General features: G+C 48.0%; 2 protein-coding genes across 3 annotated transcripts in view; one reads left to right on the top strand and one right to left on the bottom strand.

Moving 5' to 3' along the window:
- The window catches only part of LOC138839856 (uncharacterized), a 37,293-nt gene extending 22,573 nt beyond the window's left edge, over positions 1–14,720 (bottom strand). The window contains exons 1-5 of the mRNA XM_070039366.1: positions 13,923–14,720; positions 12,830–12,986; positions 12,276–12,352; positions 11,985–12,026; positions 11,369–11,410 (exon numbers count right to left, since the gene is read on the bottom strand). Coding sequence (XP_069895467.1) covers positions 11,369–11,410; positions 11,985–12,026; positions 12,276–12,352; positions 12,830–12,986; positions 13,923–14,720 — 1,116 coding nt within the window. The remainder of the gene's footprint in view (positions 1–11,368; positions 11,411–11,984; positions 12,027–12,275; positions 12,353–12,829; positions 12,987–13,922) is intronic.
- On the top strand, positions 1,729–6,064 carry LOC138839563 (uncharacterized protein CXorf49-like). 2 transcript variants are annotated; one of them, XM_070039131.1, is made up of 6 exons: positions 1,729–3,038; positions 4,179–4,335; positions 4,778–4,854; positions 5,114–5,159; positions 5,739–5,777; positions 5,863–6,064. In XM_070039131.1, the coding sequence occupies exons 1-6, from the start codon at positions 1,734–1,736 to the stop codon at positions 5,865–5,867; spliced, it is 1,629 nt and encodes a 542-aa protein (XP_069895232.1). In that variant the 5' UTR covers positions 1,729–1,733; the 3' UTR covers positions 5,868–6,064. The 2 variants fall into 2 exon arrangements, with proteins under 2 accessions (XP_069895232.1, XP_069895230.1); XM_070039129.1 differs by having other exon boundaries at positions 5,736–5,777.
- Positions 14,721–17,274: the final 2,554 nt, after the last annotated feature.

Below are 17,274 nucleotides of genomic sequence, written 5' to 3'. Positions count from 1 at the left end.
AAGGAAATGGAAAGACTTGGGGAAAAAATATATTAAACAAACTAAGCCAGACCCAAAGAAACACAGGTTGCATGGTTTCACTTATTTGTTGTAACTAGACTGTGCTTATAAATCTACAAGCATAAGCAGACTGGATATTAAAAGACAAATACACTTGGATGTGATAAATTATACAGACTCTAGACATTCACACAATGAGACCAAACGTGGATATTCTTATGAGAGGTTGACGAGGCTCAAGCACTATGTGAATGTGATCATATAAAATGATGTTTATTGAAATGGATGCCAACAAATAGAAACAAGAGGTTTTTTGGTTATTTGGCTTTTGGTTTTAGTTTTAGTTTTTTTTTTCCCTCCTTTATCACTGTTTTTGTTTTCTGTACCTTTTGTCTTGTATGTAAGTTTATGTTTTGGGGGAGGATAAGGGGGAAACACAGAAATGATGAGACAGTGTCAACAAAAGCAGTAGTGATACTCTCTAGTCCCTATGTTGAAAATGATCTATATAACTTTTTTTCTTTTTTGGTCAGTCGTGGGGCTTGAACTCGGGGCATGGGCACTATGCGTCAGCTCTTCAGCTCAAGACAAGCGCTCTACCACTTGAGGCCCAGAGCCACTTCCGTTTTTCTGGTGACTAATTGGAGATAAGAGTCTCATGGACTTTCCTTCCGAGCTGGCTTCGAAACGCAATCGTCAGATCTCAGCCTCCCAAGTAGCTAGGATTACAGGCGTGAGCCACCGGCGCTCGGCGATCTATACAACTTTTGAGAGTGGGGTCTGGAGGGGAAAACTGGGAGAAAATAAGGGAAGAAGAAGTGGCAGTCAGTTTTCAAAAAAAAAAAATGTAGCTGGGCACTGGCTTGAGCTTCACATCCACCATACACTGAATACTTGAAAACCTCCAAGCATATGGAGATGGCAAGATGGCAGTGACGGGGTCAAATGCTGTCTTCCCCATAGCAAGTCTACTCTATGTAGTCTCTTTCCACGCCGTAATTTCCCCTCTTTTGTGTGCCGATCCTGGGGCTTGAACTCAAGGCCTGTGTGCTGTCCCTGAGCTTTTGTACTCAAGCCTAGCGCTCTACCACTTGAGCCATAGCCAGCATCACTTCAGGCCATTTGGCAATTAATTGGACATAAGAGTCTTACAGATTTTCCTGCCGAGGCTGACTTCAGACTGTGATCCTCAGATCTCAGACACCTAAGTAGCTAAGAGAAAAGGTGTGAGCCACCAGCACTCGGCACAGCATTTTTTCTAATAAGCTTTTCCATCACAAAAAGAAAGAAAGGAAAATACCCTGAGCAAGGTGTGATTATTCCTGTTTTACTCAGCAACGTGAAGCTTAGGAGGGGTAAAGCTCTCATTTTAAGCTAAGGACCCAAATTGGAGGAAAGTGGCAGTGGCCGCAGAGGTGGTAGAAGAGGGGGGCTGGAGTGGATGAGCCCTTTGACCACTAGACTCCACCCTCAACCTTTGGCTTGATGACTGGATGTAATCACATTCCTTATTGGCTTTGGGTTACATGAGTGCAAGAAGCACTGTGACTGGTGGAGTGTGGGCCAATGGAAAGGCCGTACAGTGTCCTCGAGGCGGCAATCCTCGCGATATTTGACGCAGACACTTGCGGCTCCCGTTGTGACGGTAACTATGCAGACTGCACTACTAGTGGGGTGACCAGGCCAACGGTCTCCCCACAAGCTGGACTTGGGACATGAACTCTCACCGCGAGATGTTCGGTCGGGGACGTGGACGTGGCCCAGAGGGCGGGAAGCGTTCCGGTGTCTACAGGATCGGCCGCAGAACCATCATGGCGTCCGGCCTCACCCGTGAGTCGGGGCTTCCACAGATAACCAGAGGCCTCATCCGTGACCCGGAACCACCGCAGGTAGACAGAGGCCTTCCACGCATAGATGGAGGCCTCCCACAGATAGGCCTCCCTGGGCCCCAAGTCTCCGACTACAATTCAGAGTCTGAATTAGAAGTGATATTCTCAGGAGGAGTTGAATTTCAGGGTGGCAGAGATTCTAGCTCCTTCGCAGAAGACAGGGGGGGTGCTAAGTCCCCACTGTTCAATTTCAGTGCCGAGGACACCGGCAAGCAGCACCCTGCCTTCCAGGTGGCCGGAAGCCAACTCAGATTCCCCACGTGGGAAAGCGTCTCTGCCATCCTGTCTGCCTCTTGGGCAGAAGCAGCCCCACCCCATAGGGGAAGAGGCACACTAGTTCCCAGGGAGAGAACCACGATGGTCCCTAGCCATGTGGGTGCAGAGCAGGCCTCTGCCACCCTTCCACAGCCCAGTAGGCCCAAGACTCCCAGGGCCTGGAGGGAGAGGGAGAGAGGAAGGGAAGTTAGCAGGATGTTCAGTCAGAAAGACCAGTGGTCCTCCTCTGACACTGATACTTCAGAGGAATTTAGTAGGAGGCCACGGACCAGGCGGTCCCGTAGAATGAATCATAGAAGCCAGGTCTATTCTGATAGCCCCAAAGAATCAGAAAGCACAACCGGAAGTTCTTGTGACGAGAATGAAGCTATTTTCTATCCTGTGCCTGGCGATTTCCTACCCTCTTCGCCCCAGAAAGTAAAGACAATCAAAGAAAAGCAGAGAGGGCTAGAAGAAACTTCCTGTAGGATAAAACAAAATGTGATCAGGGAATTCTCAGGAGCTGCTGCTGTTGTTGTTGCTGCTGCTGCTGCTGCTGCTACTGCAGGTGGCATGCTCAGGGGCAACCCTACAAAGAAGATGACTATGGAGAAGAAAATTCCAGAGGGTCCTTTAAGAGTTACACTGGGAAGAAACACCCCTTCTTGGAGGCAGATAAGGAAGACACCTCCCCCAGAAGCAGCTGCATTACCCCCGATCTTGGGTATTCCTCCATCTGGGGGTTCCAAGGCACCCTCTACTCTGCATCCTGGACCGAAGCGATACAAGCAAGGCAACACTTTGAAGAAATGTGGGGCTTGGAAGAGAAGGAAGTCCTGCCCAGTGGCTAGAGAAGATGATGAGGCAAATAGAGGTCCTGGTCTGCTGGTTCAGGTGAGTAAACCATCTTCCCCCTCCTCTCACTGTGCATTTTCCTCCACCAGTGCACTCATCTTTGCCTATGTTCCCTCTGCTTTTTTTTTTTTTTTTTTTTTTTTTTTTTTTTTGCCAGTCCTGGGGATTGAACTCAGGGCCTGGGCACTCCCCCTGATCTTCTTTTCCTCAAGGCTACTACTCTACCACTTGAGCCACAGCACCACTTCTGGCCCTTTCTGTTTACGTGGTACTGTGGAGTCAAGCTCAGGGCTTCATTCATGCTAGGCAAGCACTCTACCACTAAGCCACATTCCCAGCCCTCCCTCTGCTTTTTGTTCAGGGACGGTTACTGGTGGCCCATAGTCATTAGGATGCCCAATCCAGCGTCCTTGTATGAAGAGTTTGCCAGGCTCTTCATTTTCTGCCTTTCCAGACAGGGGTTGGGGTGGAAGCAGGGCTGGCTGCTCATTTGAGTCTGGAGTCTACTTACAGTTTGGGCTGTGCAGCTTCAGTATCTCCCATCTGCCTCCCCATTCCTTCCTCCCAACTCTTCTGCAAGCCTTCCTGGAACAAGTCTTGGATTTTTTCATACTCCATGTACTTCCTTGATCAGCTCTGCCTCCTGGCCTGAGGCTGACAGAGGCAGAAAGTACAATGAAACGAGCCCCTCAGAATTGGATGGAACTGCATGCAGACCACCATATTAAATGACTAAGCTAAACTCAGAAAGACAAATACTCTATGATTCCTTGGGTGTGCAGAAGGTACCTATAAAGAAAGTAAATGGACATGACCACAAATGTGGGAGCCTTTGATGCATCTGGTGAGAGGTGAAAAAGGAAGAAAAGAGGACAGGAGGATGGGGAGAATGTGATGGAATTACTTTGTAGCCAGAATGAATGTGATAGTGAAAATCATTTAATAATTACAGGACAGGTTTTGAAAAGGTCATGGAAGGAGCAGGGATATGACAGGTATAAGAAAGTATGATTGTAGCACATTAAATTATAGAAATATCAAATGAGATAATAAAAAGTAAGCAAAAGAAAAGGTTTTTTAAAAAAATGGGAAAAAGAAATGAGAATCTCATCTCCCCTCTTTATCCATGCTCATCCCAGATCCTAATGTTTCATGTTTAGTGAATCATTTTTCTGTTAGCTTCCAAAATGCAGGCCAGATCTACCTAACTTCTGCAAGCATGGGGGAGAATTCAACAATGTTGAACACCATATTGGAGACTCACATGATGAAATGGATTTGCAGCCCTTTCCACAGATACAGGGGGACATCATGCCCAAAGGCCGTGCAAATTCAGGTGAGCCTTAGGGGTATGAGAACAGTAGAGTGGATGGCATGTAGAAGAGGAAGAAACAGTCTCGGGCTACCTTCTAGGTTGCCCTCTCTAGGGAGTAATGCTCCCAACAGAACACAGGAAGTAGGCAGGGCCGGCCTCAGGCAACCACATTGTTTTGCAAGTGCAGATTGTACAGAGGAGTGTTTGAACAACAGTGTTCAGACCCCAGAGCAGAAGTAGACTTTCAGCATAACAGTCTTTCCTAGCATCCAAAGAACAGCCAAAGTCCCATGGGTACACAATGGTAGCTGGAGTGACATTTGGGGACAAGGGAAGGCATGCCCAGATAGGGGTGGGAATTGCTGAGCAGAGCAGTTCCAAGTTTCTGCCCACAGAGAGATATGTGCCAGACCGTCCCACGTCACAGGGAAGGTAGAAAGCTAGATTTTTGTGTCTTTTTCAGATGACCAGGAACCACCTATGTATTACCGTGATACAGAAATGCCACAACAATCATCTGGAGAACAAGGCTGTTCCCGGGTAATGCCTTTAGTCCTTATGAATGCTGTTCCTGGCTATATGGTCAGCTTTATGTCTGGGTCAAATTGTTTTACATGCAGTTTCCCATCACACACTCCATGGGGAAAGAAAACATTCTCTCTATTGAAGGTTCTGTGTGGATTATGCCACAGTGCTATGGGACATGGGGAGTCTCTGAAGCATAGGGACAGGTGAGGGGATGATGAGAGGAGGCTAGCACATTAACCCTCATTTCTGTTTCTCTTTTCTCCTGGCCTAGTGTCTGATGGTACACAGTGATATAGAGAAACTCAAGGAACAACTAGGTATGATGGCTTCTGGGCCAGAGGCAAGGGTGGGAGTAGAAAGACTTGGGTGTTTGGGAGCAAGTAACTGGGGCATACTCATGGCAGCTGCAGGCAGCATTAGGGGGCAAAACATTCCCCTGGGAGGAGAAATCAGGCAGGCCAACCCTTCAGCCTTCTTTGAATTGACTGCTGAAGCATGCTCAAATGGCAGTGTATTGTCTAAATGTGGCATAGTCTCTGCCAGCCAGTACCAGATATCCCCCCCCCAGAGCTTTAAAGATATCTCCTTTATTTTCCCTGTAAATGCTAGTTTGTGTGGATTGTCTAGTATGTGTAGTCCTGTTTGTTTTTTTTAACAAGTCATGTTTCTGCCATGACCCACTCTTAAGAACTACTCGGTTCAAGTTGTTCCGATGCCAGAGACATTTGCACATTGAATTCAGGTGATGGCTGGTCAATAGCAGAGCTGTTTAACACAAGCTAGAGGGAGTCAATTTGCAGTGTTGTAGGTTCTCTGGTGGAGGGGCAGTGGAGGAGCAGGAGGGATTCCTGCATCCCCATGCCTGGAGTACCCATTGTGCTTTTCTATTTCAGCAGCCATTCAGTCCCTCACTGAAAAGTTCCAGTCCCTTGGAAGTAAGTGTGTGTTTTATGTAATACCTCACAATTCAGATGGCTAATGAAGGCCACTAACTGGTCCTGATTCTGCTCTGCTTGACAGTTTGAATCCAGTATCTTCATACACAACAATCATTCAGTGCTTGGAACCCAGAAAGTGTTGCTGAACAGCTTCAGAACAGTTCTTCTACACCCAGTACCTCTCCTTGGTTCCCTGCCCCCCCTCCTCCCACCCCTCCCTCGCCTTCCCCCCATCCCCCCTCCCGCCGCACGCACCTTGCCCCATCCAGTTGAAGCAGTTTCAAATAAAGTGCATCTAATGTTCTGCGGTCTGCCATCTTCCTGTCTGGAGTGGAGGTCATGGGAACAGTAAAAGGGTGGGGGTGGACATGTCTCACAGCCGTGAAAGGACAGTACCACTGGCATCATTATGTAGGCTTTCCTCCTGAGTGATGTCCAGTCCTGCCTCTGAGCAGGAGCCCTGCACTCAGGCTTACCTTGGTTCCCTCCATCTGAGATCTGGATTGATTTCTTCTGGCCACATTGACTTACTGCCCTCTGCTATCACTCCTCTTTCCAGGAGCTGATGAACCCCTTCGAGAGCCCCAGTCCCTCCTGCCTTTACTCCTTTGTTTTGCTGTCCTGCTTCTCCCGTCTCACCCTTCTTTTCTGTCCTGAGCAACCTTGATCTTTCCCACAGCCTTCACTGGTAGGCTCTCTCAGAATAATTTCAGCAGATACTAGAGAGTACAAGTATGTTCCAGTTCCCACAACTGGGCCCACTTCTCCCTCTAGAATCACTAGCTCTGGTGACACCATACAAAGAGCTAACCTCAGGAATTTTTCATTGTTCTCAGTTCCTGCTGGGCCCTCATTGTGGAAAGCTTGCCATAGCTGATGATTTCCTTTTCCATGTTATTCTTGACCCTGATCATGTCGCAGTAGGTGGCACAGCAGCAGGAATATATGGGAGGAAATGGGGGTACTGAAAACAGAAGGAAGTGCAGATTTGTCTCTGGTTTAGAGGTGGAGAAGTGAGTCTGTCCAAGCACTACTGGGATAACTTGGGTGAAATTGGCCCATGGTCACTCAAGAGTTTGACACTAACCAGTAGAATTTGTGATTCTCATTCACCATGAGGATTTCCTACTGTGGGAGGGACTTCACAGATGCCAGAGAGAGGCCAGTCCACTACTGGACCTCTGTACTGTGTGGGAAACCTGACCTGACTCATTGTTGACTGGCTTGCGGGCTCACAAACACTTTGACACTAGCTGGAGTCACAGGAGGAGGTCACGGTATCTGTCAACACAGTGAAAGGTCATGTGGGAGCCAGGTGTCAGTGGCTCACACTACACAGGAGGCTGAGATCTGAGGATTGCTGTTCAAAGCCAGCCTGGACAGAAAAGTCTGTGAGACTCTCATCTCCAATTAGCTACCAAAAAGCCAGAGGTGGAGCTGTGGCTCAACTGGTAGAATGCTAGCTTTGGGCAGAAAAAAAACTCAAGGACAGAGCCCAGGACCTGAGGTCAAGCCCAAGAACTGGCCCATATAAAATAGGCCTTGTTGGGAAATGAAGCCCAGGAAGCTCTGGCACCTTGTCCAGGTGGAGCTTTAATGGGTTCTCAACAATGGTCCTGTACATGGTCCAGTAGAAATTAATCTGACATTATTGTGAGCTAAGTATCTGGAGGCAGGACAAGAAATGGATACTTCCAGGCCAGTCCCACTTCTAACTGGGAGAGGATGCTTGAGGCAAAGAGGGCACATAGAAAGAGGGGGAGGGGTCCAGCATTCTTTCTAGTGGCAAAAAGCCAGATGTAGACCTGCAACACAAGTGGGAGAGAGCACCAGCCTTGAGCAAGAAAAAAGCTAAGGTATGGCTCCCAGGTCCTGATTTCCAGCCCCACTACCAGCATAAAAATAAAGAAGATAAGCAGAGTTCCCACTAGATGGGAGATGTCATAAGGGTGGGCACCTGGAGTGTGTGGTGGAGGGGTTAATAAGATGTCTCCAGGAGAGAGCTACTTGGCTGTCAAGATCATTGCACAGCCTTCAGGACGAGTCTATGCCAAGTCAGAGGCTATACATAATCTGCATGAGCTCTTTCTGTGGCTAGATGCCCACTCCAGTGCACACCTTTGGGACCCACTCAGTCTGTTGTCCATGGTCAGACCATCCAGATGCAATTATCATGATGTGATGCCCAGGGACCTGCACGTGCACCTGCACAAGGCCTTGGTGATGTGATGCCTAGGGGCCTGTGTGGAGAACTGTTCAGGCCACAGTGAGGGCTGCAGGCCTTTGCCCTGATTGTCTCGCCAGCCGGGCTCCTTTCCTACTCTCACAAAGAGCCCTGCCAACCTCACTCTGCACTCATGTGAGCTGAGTTGTATCGTAGGAGGCAGGACATGACCTGGGGCTCAGTAGGGAAGTCTCACTAGTGGCTGGGAGAGGACATGATGGAAAGGGGTCTAGATACAGAAAGAAGTGAGAGTTCCCACATCGTTCTGTCTCAGGAGGTCCGGATGGGCTACTCTCACCTGAGACTGATTCTGACCCTTACTCCTGTCCAGAACAAAGGCTCAGCTCTGACTACTGCCTGTGCTGAGCACCCTACAGTAACTTGAGAGTAGTCTGAATACGGTGCAAGGAGACCATGTCTTTGAAGGGAGATGGCAGGGCTGACAAAGCTCGTTCCCAAGGATTCTACACCATCCTTGTCACCAGTTGGTAATTGCCCCATGCCTTCCAAAGTAGGGCCCAGCCTGGAGCATAGCCTACTTGCAACTAGCCCAGAAGTCTGGTGGCAGAGCCTCGGTGCCAGAGTCTGTGTCAAACGACTTCACTCAGACATCAATCTTCTGTGTAACCTTTTGAGGAGTTAACCACCTGGAGAGAGGTCAGTCATAGCTTACATGATCAGACCCACCTTTCAGGTAGAGGATTAAAGTGAATGGCTAATCTATTCTGGCTCTGAAGTGATGATTTGTCCTACCCAATGTTCAGGGTGTGACTTTCTGAGACACAGGGACCAGAAGGGACACAGAGTGAATAGATAGGCAGGGTGGTACCGAGCCTGACCCATGCTCCAGGGCCCATCCTACCTGTTACCATTTCCCTCTGGGTATGGTGGTCTCCCATGGGAACATTCTACTACAAACAACAGGGGAAACAGCTGCTCTGAGGAAGCCAGCCTGCACATCATCATGCATCCACCAGGAGGACTTAAACATCCCATTCAACCAAATATGCCACAATGCCAACATTTTGAAATCACTGAACTTCTCCTTGGGTTTGAAGACTTCAGCTTCATCCTACCCCATGCCCTTCATGTTTTATACCTTGGAAATCCCCATTGGTGAAAGACAGATGCCATGCACCCATTTGAACCATTGCAAATTGGAGGCCCTGTCTCTACTGAATCACACCATTCCCCCTCAGGACAGAAGAGGTTTATTTGCAAGCACACACAGCCAGGCCAACAGACCAATGAACCTCGAATGCTCTGGGTTCCTTTGTGCTCTGTATGTAAACACCCAGTCTTGTGAGTGTTCAGTGTTTATTGCCACTTCCTTCCTCTCCCTTGACTCTACTCACTCAGACATAGATTTGTACTGACTGTCAGACCTACTGAGCCAGAGGCCAGGGCTGAGGAAGCCATCCCAACTGTCTTGTGGTAAAGGTAATGCCAGGACATGAAATCAGGGGGGAAAAAGTCCTGTGGCTGGGTGCTACTGACTCATGCCTGTTAGCCATAGCTAGTTAGAAGACTGAGATGTGAGGATCATGACTCAAATATAATTTGAGCATGAATCTCTGTGATATTCTTATATCCAATTAAGCCCTATTTTTTAAAAAAGCTGCAAGTGGAGCTGTCGCTCAAGTGGAAGTAAATAAGCTCAGGGACAGAACCAGTCCCTGAGTTCAAGCCTCAACATTGGTGAATGCCTGCATGTGCATGTGTGTGCACACTCACCCACCCACACCCACACCCACAGAGAGAGAGGGGGAGGGAAGGAGGGAAGGTGGGAGAGACAGAAAGAGAGAGAGGGAGAGACAGAAAGAGAGAGAGAGAGACAGAGACAGAGACAGAGAATGCACTGTCGTCGCTGGAGGCAGTCTAGAAAAATTGAGCTAGGATACACAGCTAAATGTGAACAAGTACATGGATGGGACCATTCATGCACATAAGCATGAATCATTACAAAACGACTGACACTTTTTAAACTTAAGGCCATAGAGTGAATTGTCTGCAGAAGGTCTGGTTGTTGGTTCAGCACTTGGTGAATATGGCAGTACTGTTTGTTTGCCGTCTATTCTGGCTGCTGGAGGACGATTTCACCCAAGTTCGCCTAGTGGTGTTAGGAGAGACTTGTCTCTATCTCCAATCCAGAGACTAACATCTACTTTTTTCTGTACCAAATACCCACAGATGATTCCTCCCATATTTCTATATATTCCTGATGATCAGCCACTGAATGTAATGTTATCAGGGTCTCTTAGGATATGGAATACAAAATCAGCAAGTATGAATTTCCAAGATGAGGTCTCAGCAGGAAATGAAAACAATGAACAATTCTAACTAACTTTAGTGTATCAGTGTGGTGCCACCATGAGTAGATGTTGAGTCCAGAGAAAGAGCTAGTTCTAAAGTGAAAAATGGAGCAGAACTGCACACACAATACCTGCTGTAATGATTCTATGGGAGAGACACCAGTAGAGAGCTATGGGAGAGATCAGTGTTGCTGAGGACAGAAAAGAAGGCTGAGAGGGGAGAAGCAAGACAGCAAAAACAAGTAGGAGATGCAGGTGGGGCTGGAGCTCGGAAAGGGGCTTTTCAGCTCCTGGAAATAAGGGTGTTAGCAGAGGGCAGTAAGTTAGTTTGGTCACAACAAATCCATCCAGAACTCAGATTGAGGAAACCAAAGTAAATGTGAGTGTAGAGCTCCTGGCTCAGAAGTAGGCTTGGAAACCCCTAGGAAAAAAAGCCTTCCCCTACAATGCCAGTGGTACTCTCCCTTCTCTACTCTGAGACTGGACAACTCCCTACCCTTCTCGTGTGCATCTATGTGTGTGTGTGTGTGTGTGTGTGTGTGTGTGTGTGAGAGAGAGAGAGAGAGAGAGAGAGAGAGAGAGAGAGAGAGAGAGACAGACAGACAGACAGACAGACAGACAGAGAGAGACAGAGAGACAGAGAGACAGAGAGAGACAGAGAGAGACAGACAGACATAGAGACAGAGAGACAGAGAGAGACAGAGACAAAGAGACAGAGAGACAGAGAGACAGACAGAAACAGAGACAGAGACAGAGCAAGACACAGACACAGAGAGAGACACAGAGAGAGACAGAGAGGAGACCATGGAAAACAAAATGCATTTTAATTTAAAGCTGTTATGAACTGGGGTTGTAGGGCTTAAACAAGGGGTCAAAAGGACAAACTGGATGAAGAAGAACTCAACTGAAGAAGGTGGGTGACAACTTTGGACTACAGGTACTAGCTGTATCTCTTGAAGATGGTGTGTTCATTCTGTGAAACCAAGAAGAATTGAGGCCAGCCTGAGACTCTCTTCAAATGTTGAGAAGTGGAAAGTTGGAGTAACACTTACCTCCCAGCGACTGGAACTTCTCAGTGAGGGACTGAATGGCCTCTAAAACAGAAAAGCATAACTGAGTATTCTCACATTTGGAATGCCACTGTCTTGCTCCTTGATGTCCCCAAGGGAACTTATAACCCTCCCCCCCCCCAACTGACTCCCTTAGCTAGTGTCAAAGAGCTTTGGGACTGATCCCACCCATCACTAGAATTCAAAATTGAAATTTCTTCCATACGTAAACAATTGAACTAGGATTTCTCAAGGCTTTGGCATGACAGAAATATTCAGTTAAAGGCAAATAAGATATAATAAATACCAGAGAAGGCACTCCAGCCAACACTTATAAAGAAAATAAAGGAGGTATCTCTAAAGGCCATGAGAGAAGAACTCTGGTACTGGTTGCCAGAATCCATGCTGAGTTTTGACAATACACTGCTTTTTGAGCGTGACCCAGCAGTCAAGACACAGAAGGCTCAAAGACAAGCCTCCTTGGTTTCTTCTCCAAGGGGAATGTTAATCTTTGTAATGCTATCTGTACATGTAGAAGGCCCTGCCCCAAGTACAAAACCATCCAGGCATCTCTTCTTGCTCCTGCCCCTGTCTCTGCCCTGGGCCCCACCATACCTACTCGTTCCTTGAGATTCTCTATATCTGTATGTAGCGTCAGACACTAGCCCAGTAAGGAAGAAGGAAAAAGAGACAACAGTTAGTGTGCTGGCCTCCTCTCTCTCTTCATCTTCTGCTTTGTCCTGAGCCCTTACACCCCCTCCCATATCCTACAGTTCTGTGCAAGAGAAAGGGTGGTTTCCTTTCTTCCAGGGGTATATGATAAGATTAAGCGTGCATGTTAATTTAACCTGGACAAGGAGCCCACCATCTCGTTGGGGCTAGCATTCCCAGAGACTAGAGAAGATATTACCCGGGCACAACCAGGTTGTCCAGATGGTTCTTGTGGCCTTTCTGGACCATGGGAATGCATAGGTGGCTCCTGGTAATCTGAAATAGAACACAAAATTCCAGCTTTCTTGGAGGCAGGACTTCTTGAGAGTCCGGCGGACTCTCAAATGAGGTAGCGTCCCCCTCTGCTGGCAGCAATTTGCCTCTGCTGTACCCAGCATCCCCACTGCTTCCTGAGCCTGCTTTTTCTTACCCTGAAATGTCACTCAAGCTATCAACTCAAGCCCTCTAGTACTGTGGCTCTCAGCTGGATGCTAGAAAAGGTTCTGATGTGCTGAAAGTCTATTTTTGGATTGTAGTTGAGCACCGTTACTAATCATCTTCCTGCACACTCCCCACCTAAGAGACAATGTGCTGACCAGCCCTGTCGTCACACCATTGGTCCTGGGGAAATGCTGTCCGGGTAAGGAGGCAATCTTTCTCCTGAGTCCTCTTTCTCCTCCAGAAGGAACAGAAATCGATGTCTCCATCATCCAACCCCTGTCCCCTCCACTGCTCACAAACCCCAAGACTCACCAGTAGTTGCAGGACCTGTGGGTGGGATGCGCTGCTGTCTCTGGGGGAAGGGCTGTGATTTCATTTGAACAGGTGAGTCTCTAGTGTGGTGATAACCACCGCTGATTTCTCCCCCATGTATTGACAAGTTGGGTTGATCTGGCCTGTATTTTGAAAGCTAAAAGGAAAATTTCTGAGTATGCATTTTTAAACGGACAAAAAGGAAAACAGACAACTGTTTCTTTCCCCTTATTTTACCATTCTTTTTGTTTACTGTTTTATTACATAATATTTATTATGAATGGAGTGTATCATTATAGTACTTCTTAACTCATATACTTCAATCATATCCATGTCCTTATTACTGCCTACTGTCTTATTCCTATTTTCCCACTCTTTTTAAAATCTCTTTTTGCAATTTATTAAATGGTTATCAGTGTGACCTATTCATTATGGATTCACATACTGGCTATCACATAGTCCCCTTCTTTCTCCTGCCCTTCTTTCCCACCTTCCACCAGTTCCCTCAGATTGGCCTCACATTTGTGGTCATGTCCATTTACTTGCTTTATAGCTACCTTCTGCACATCTGAAGAATCATGCAGTATTTGTCTTTTTGAGTCTAGCTTAGCCACTTAATATGATGCAGCTCCATCCATTGTGAGAAGCTCACTTAATTAGCACTTTCGGCCTCTGTCAGCCTCACGCCAGGAGGCGGAGCCGACCAAGGAAGTGCATTGAGTTTGAAAAATACCAGGACTAGTTCCAGGCAGGCTTAAAGAAGATCTGGGAGGGAGCAATCAGGAGGCTGATGAGATACAAGCTGCGCAGCCCAGACTAAGCAGACTCCAGACTCAGATTAGCAGCCAGCCCTGCTTCTATCTCAGCCCCTGTCTGGAAAGGCAGAAAATGAAGAGCCTGGCAAACCCAGACTGGCATCTAGCAAGTGCTCTCATGATATCCCCATAGGACAAGGACCCTGGATTGGGCATTTTAATGCCTATGGACCACCAGTAACAACCCCTGAACAAAAAGCAGGGGGAATGTAGGCAAAGATGCGTGCATTGGTGAAGGGAGGTGCATGGTGAGAGGAGGGGGAAGATGGTTTACTCACCTGGGCCTGCAGACCAGGATCTCTATTTGCCTCATCATCTTCTCTAGCCACTGAGCAGGACTTCCTTCTCCTCCAACCCCCATATCTCTTTAGATTGCTGTCTTGCTTGTACTGCTTTGGGCTAGGATGCAGAGAGGAAGGTGCCTTGGAACCCCCAAATGGAGGAACACCTGAGATCGGGGGTAATGCAGATGCAGCTGCTTCTGGGGGAGGTGTCTTCATTATCTGCCTCCAAGAAGGGGTGCTTCTCCCCAGAGTAACTCTTGAAGGACCCTCTGGGAATTTCTTCTCTTCAGCCACTTTCTTTGTAAGATTGGCCCTGGGCATGTCACCTGTAGCAGGAACGGCAGCAGCAGCAGCACAAGCGGCAGCAGTAGCAGAAGCAGAAGCAACTCCTGGGTATTCCTTGATCACACTTTGTTTTGTCTTACAGGAAGTTTCTTCCAGCCATCTCTGCCTTTCTTTGATTGTCTTTAGCTCCCCGGGAGAAAGGGGTAGAGAATCATCAGGCATATCTTCAGTGTGGTCATCAGAGCTTCCACTTATGCCTTCTGATTCCTTGGGGCTCTCAGAATCAGCTGGGCGTCTACGACTCAGTGTATGGGGCAGCCTTCTCTGTGGCTTCCTCCGTGGCTTCCTTTGACACTCTTCTGAAGTCTCATTGTCAGAGGAGGACCACTGGATGTTCTGGCTGGCCAGCTTGCTAGCTTCTCTGGCTTTCTTTCTCTCCTCCCAAGCTCTGCGAGGCTTGGACTTAATGGGCTGTGGAGCAGTGGCAGAGGCCTGCTGTGATTCCATGAGGCTAGGGACCAGAGTGCTTGTCCCCCTGGGGGCCAGTGCACCTCTCCCCCTAGGGGCTGGGGCTGCTTCTGCCCAAGTTGCAGACACATTGGCAGCACAGCTTTCCTGTCTAGGGATTCTGACCTGGCCTCGTGCCACATGGTAGGTCCTGTGATCCTTGAGTGTAGCCTCAACATTGAAGTTGACCACTGAACACAGAGTACCCTTCCTCCTTTTTGCTGAGGAGCTAGCTTCTCCCCTGCCACCCTGAATTTCAGCTGCTCCTGACGAGACTGTTTCTAACTTGGGCTCTGACTCAAACCTGTAGCTTTGAGGCTCAGGGTGGCCTCTGACTATTTGTGGAGGTCCTGAATCACGGGCGAGACCAGGTGCCTTGGGACCTCCTCGGCGGCCCCTATAGACATTGAAGCGATTCCCACCCTCCGCCCCTAAACCGCGTCCCCGGCCAAACATCTCACGCTGAGAGTTCATATCCCCAGCGTCTAGCTGGGGAGACCGTTGGTGTGGTCACCGCGTGACCAGAGTGACGTTCACAGATGCCCGTTACCGCAGGAGCCACGAACGTCTGCATCCAATAACGCCAGGCTTTCCTGCCTTCGTGGACACTACATGGCCATCCCATTGGCCTGCCTTCTGCCAGCCAAGTCACATTTTGTTGTCATGCCACCCACGGCCCTAGCCAATAGGAATTAGAATAGCTTCTTGGCAGCTAACCTCCCTGGGTTCCCGTGATGGACAGATCGATGAGCCAGTGGGTGAGGGCGGAGCCTGGTGGTCAGAGGGTGTGTCCTCCTTTTTCCTTTTCCAGATTCTTCAGTCCAGGTACCTAGTTTAGAAAGAGAGCCGTACCCCTGAGCCTTGTCTTCCCATGTGTAAAGTTGGACAATACCATAGTTTCACTCAGGGGCTTCCGAGGATTCAGGGTAATGGTGGATGTGGAGGCCCAGCCCAGAAAGGATTTTGGTGGTGGTGGTGGTCGTCGTGGTTCTTGAAATCTGGGCCTAGGCGCTGTCCCTGAGCTCTCTACCAATTGAGCCACAGCGCCACTTCTGGTTTTCTGGTGTTTTTTTTTTGTTTGTTTGTTTTTTTTTTTGTTTTTTTAATTGGAGATAAGAGTCTCACAGACTTTCCTGCCCGGGCTGGCTTTGAAGCACAACCCTCAGATCTCAGCCTCCTGAGTAGCTAGGATTACAGGCATGAGCCACCAGTGCCTGACAAGAAAGGAGTTTTGACATCCCACTGGTAGAAAACACCCTGAACATCAATACAACACCACCATCATAGACCTACTGCTACATGAGGTTGATTACTGTAGTAATCAAGTAGTCATTATGAAGCCTGTACACCCCACAAACGGTCTTTCCCCCACCCCCCGAAAATGTATAAGGACCAGTGATGACAGACTATGGGCTTCCTCCTTTTCCCTATCAGTTTGTCTGTATTGCTGTGAATCAGGCTTGAGTCCCTTTTCACACAACCCTTGATGACTAGCTTTGTTAGCCCTGCTAACAGAGAGACACATGGTCTCTCTGTTCATAGTCAAAGGAAACCTGCATGACCATGACACTATTGTTATAGCAATGCACATTAATGGCACTGGTGGGAGCTGAGCCTTTAGTCTACAAGTGGCAATGGGCAGATTCTAAGACTCAGATCAGAGAAGTCCATCTAGATCCTATTGGAAAGGAGTAGGTATATCCTCATTTCTTTCTTTGTCTGCATCCCCTTTTCCCCAAGTGTCCTCTCCAAGCCAGGACAAGTGGGAATTCCTGCAAAGACTCTGATCCTGTCACACCTCATGCTACTTAGGTCAAAATGAGCTCCGAATGAGGCTGGCTAGTTCATGTGTCCTAACCTTGATACAGGGATACCGTGAAGCCCCCAGTAAAGTCCTACATGGACCATGTGCCAGGGTTCCCTGGACTTTATTTCCCAACAGGATATTTCACCTTGTTGACATAAAACCTGGTCTCCTTTTGAGACTTTTGTTTGAGTGAAGGAACCATGAGCTAGTCAGCAGCAGTGATTGAGGCCAGCCCTCCTCAGCTTCTCAGTGGTCAGGCATGGTTTTGGCCTCCTTCTGGGGGCTGTTAGGTGAGACCTGCAGTAGTAGATTTTCACGATGAGTCACATCACAGATTTGGGCAACTTTAGACCCATCTTCCTCAGTCTCCAAGGAATCCTTTCCATATTCACATTTCCTCATTTTCCATTTCTTCTAAGTGGAGTGGGGTCATTTCTGATTTTTGGCGAGGAATGTCCAGGTATGTTATGGCCACAAGTGTAGGCATAGAGAAAATTCCTGTGAAAAACAGTGGCTAGGCAAAGTGGTGCATGCATGTGATTCCCAGCAATAGGTGAACTACAAGAAGGAGAATTGCAGGCTAAGCTAGCACGGGCATGAAACAAAACCCCCTCCACCACTTAAAATAACCAATGCAGGTCATTCTCAGACTACAGATGACCTGACTTCTCCTACTAAAAATAAATTTCTTCTAAATGAAATTTCTAACCACTTTTCACAAGAAAGTCCTTGTGTGATTCAGCACTA

This window comes from Dipodomys merriami, unplaced genomic scaffold (assembly GCF_024711535.1).
Source record: "Dipodomys merriami isolate MVZ:Mamm:240054 unplaced genomic scaffold, mDipMer1.0.p SCAF_3, whole genome shotgun sequence".
NCBI classification, from domain to species: Eukaryota; Metazoa; Chordata; class Mammalia; order Rodentia; family Heteromyidae; genus Dipodomys; species Dipodomys merriami.
Note: the sequence above shows the minus strand (reverse complement) of the source record. Positions and strands in the feature narration are given on the sequence as shown.

Bases quoted from the DNA above. Each gene is read 5' to 3' on its own strand.
- LOC138839563 (XM_070039129.1), top strand. From the start codon at position 1,734: ATGTTCGGTCGGGGACGTGGACGTGGCCCAGAGGGCGGGAAGCGTTCC. The intron at 3,039-4,178 runs GTGAGTAAACCA...TTTTTCTGTTAG, and splicing joins GTCCTGGTCTGCTGGTTCAG to CTTCCAAAATGCAGGCCAGA. The intron at 4,336-4,777 runs GTGAGCCTTAGG...TGTCTTTTTCAG, and splicing joins CAAAGGCCGTGCAAATTCAG to ATGACCAGGAACCACCTATG.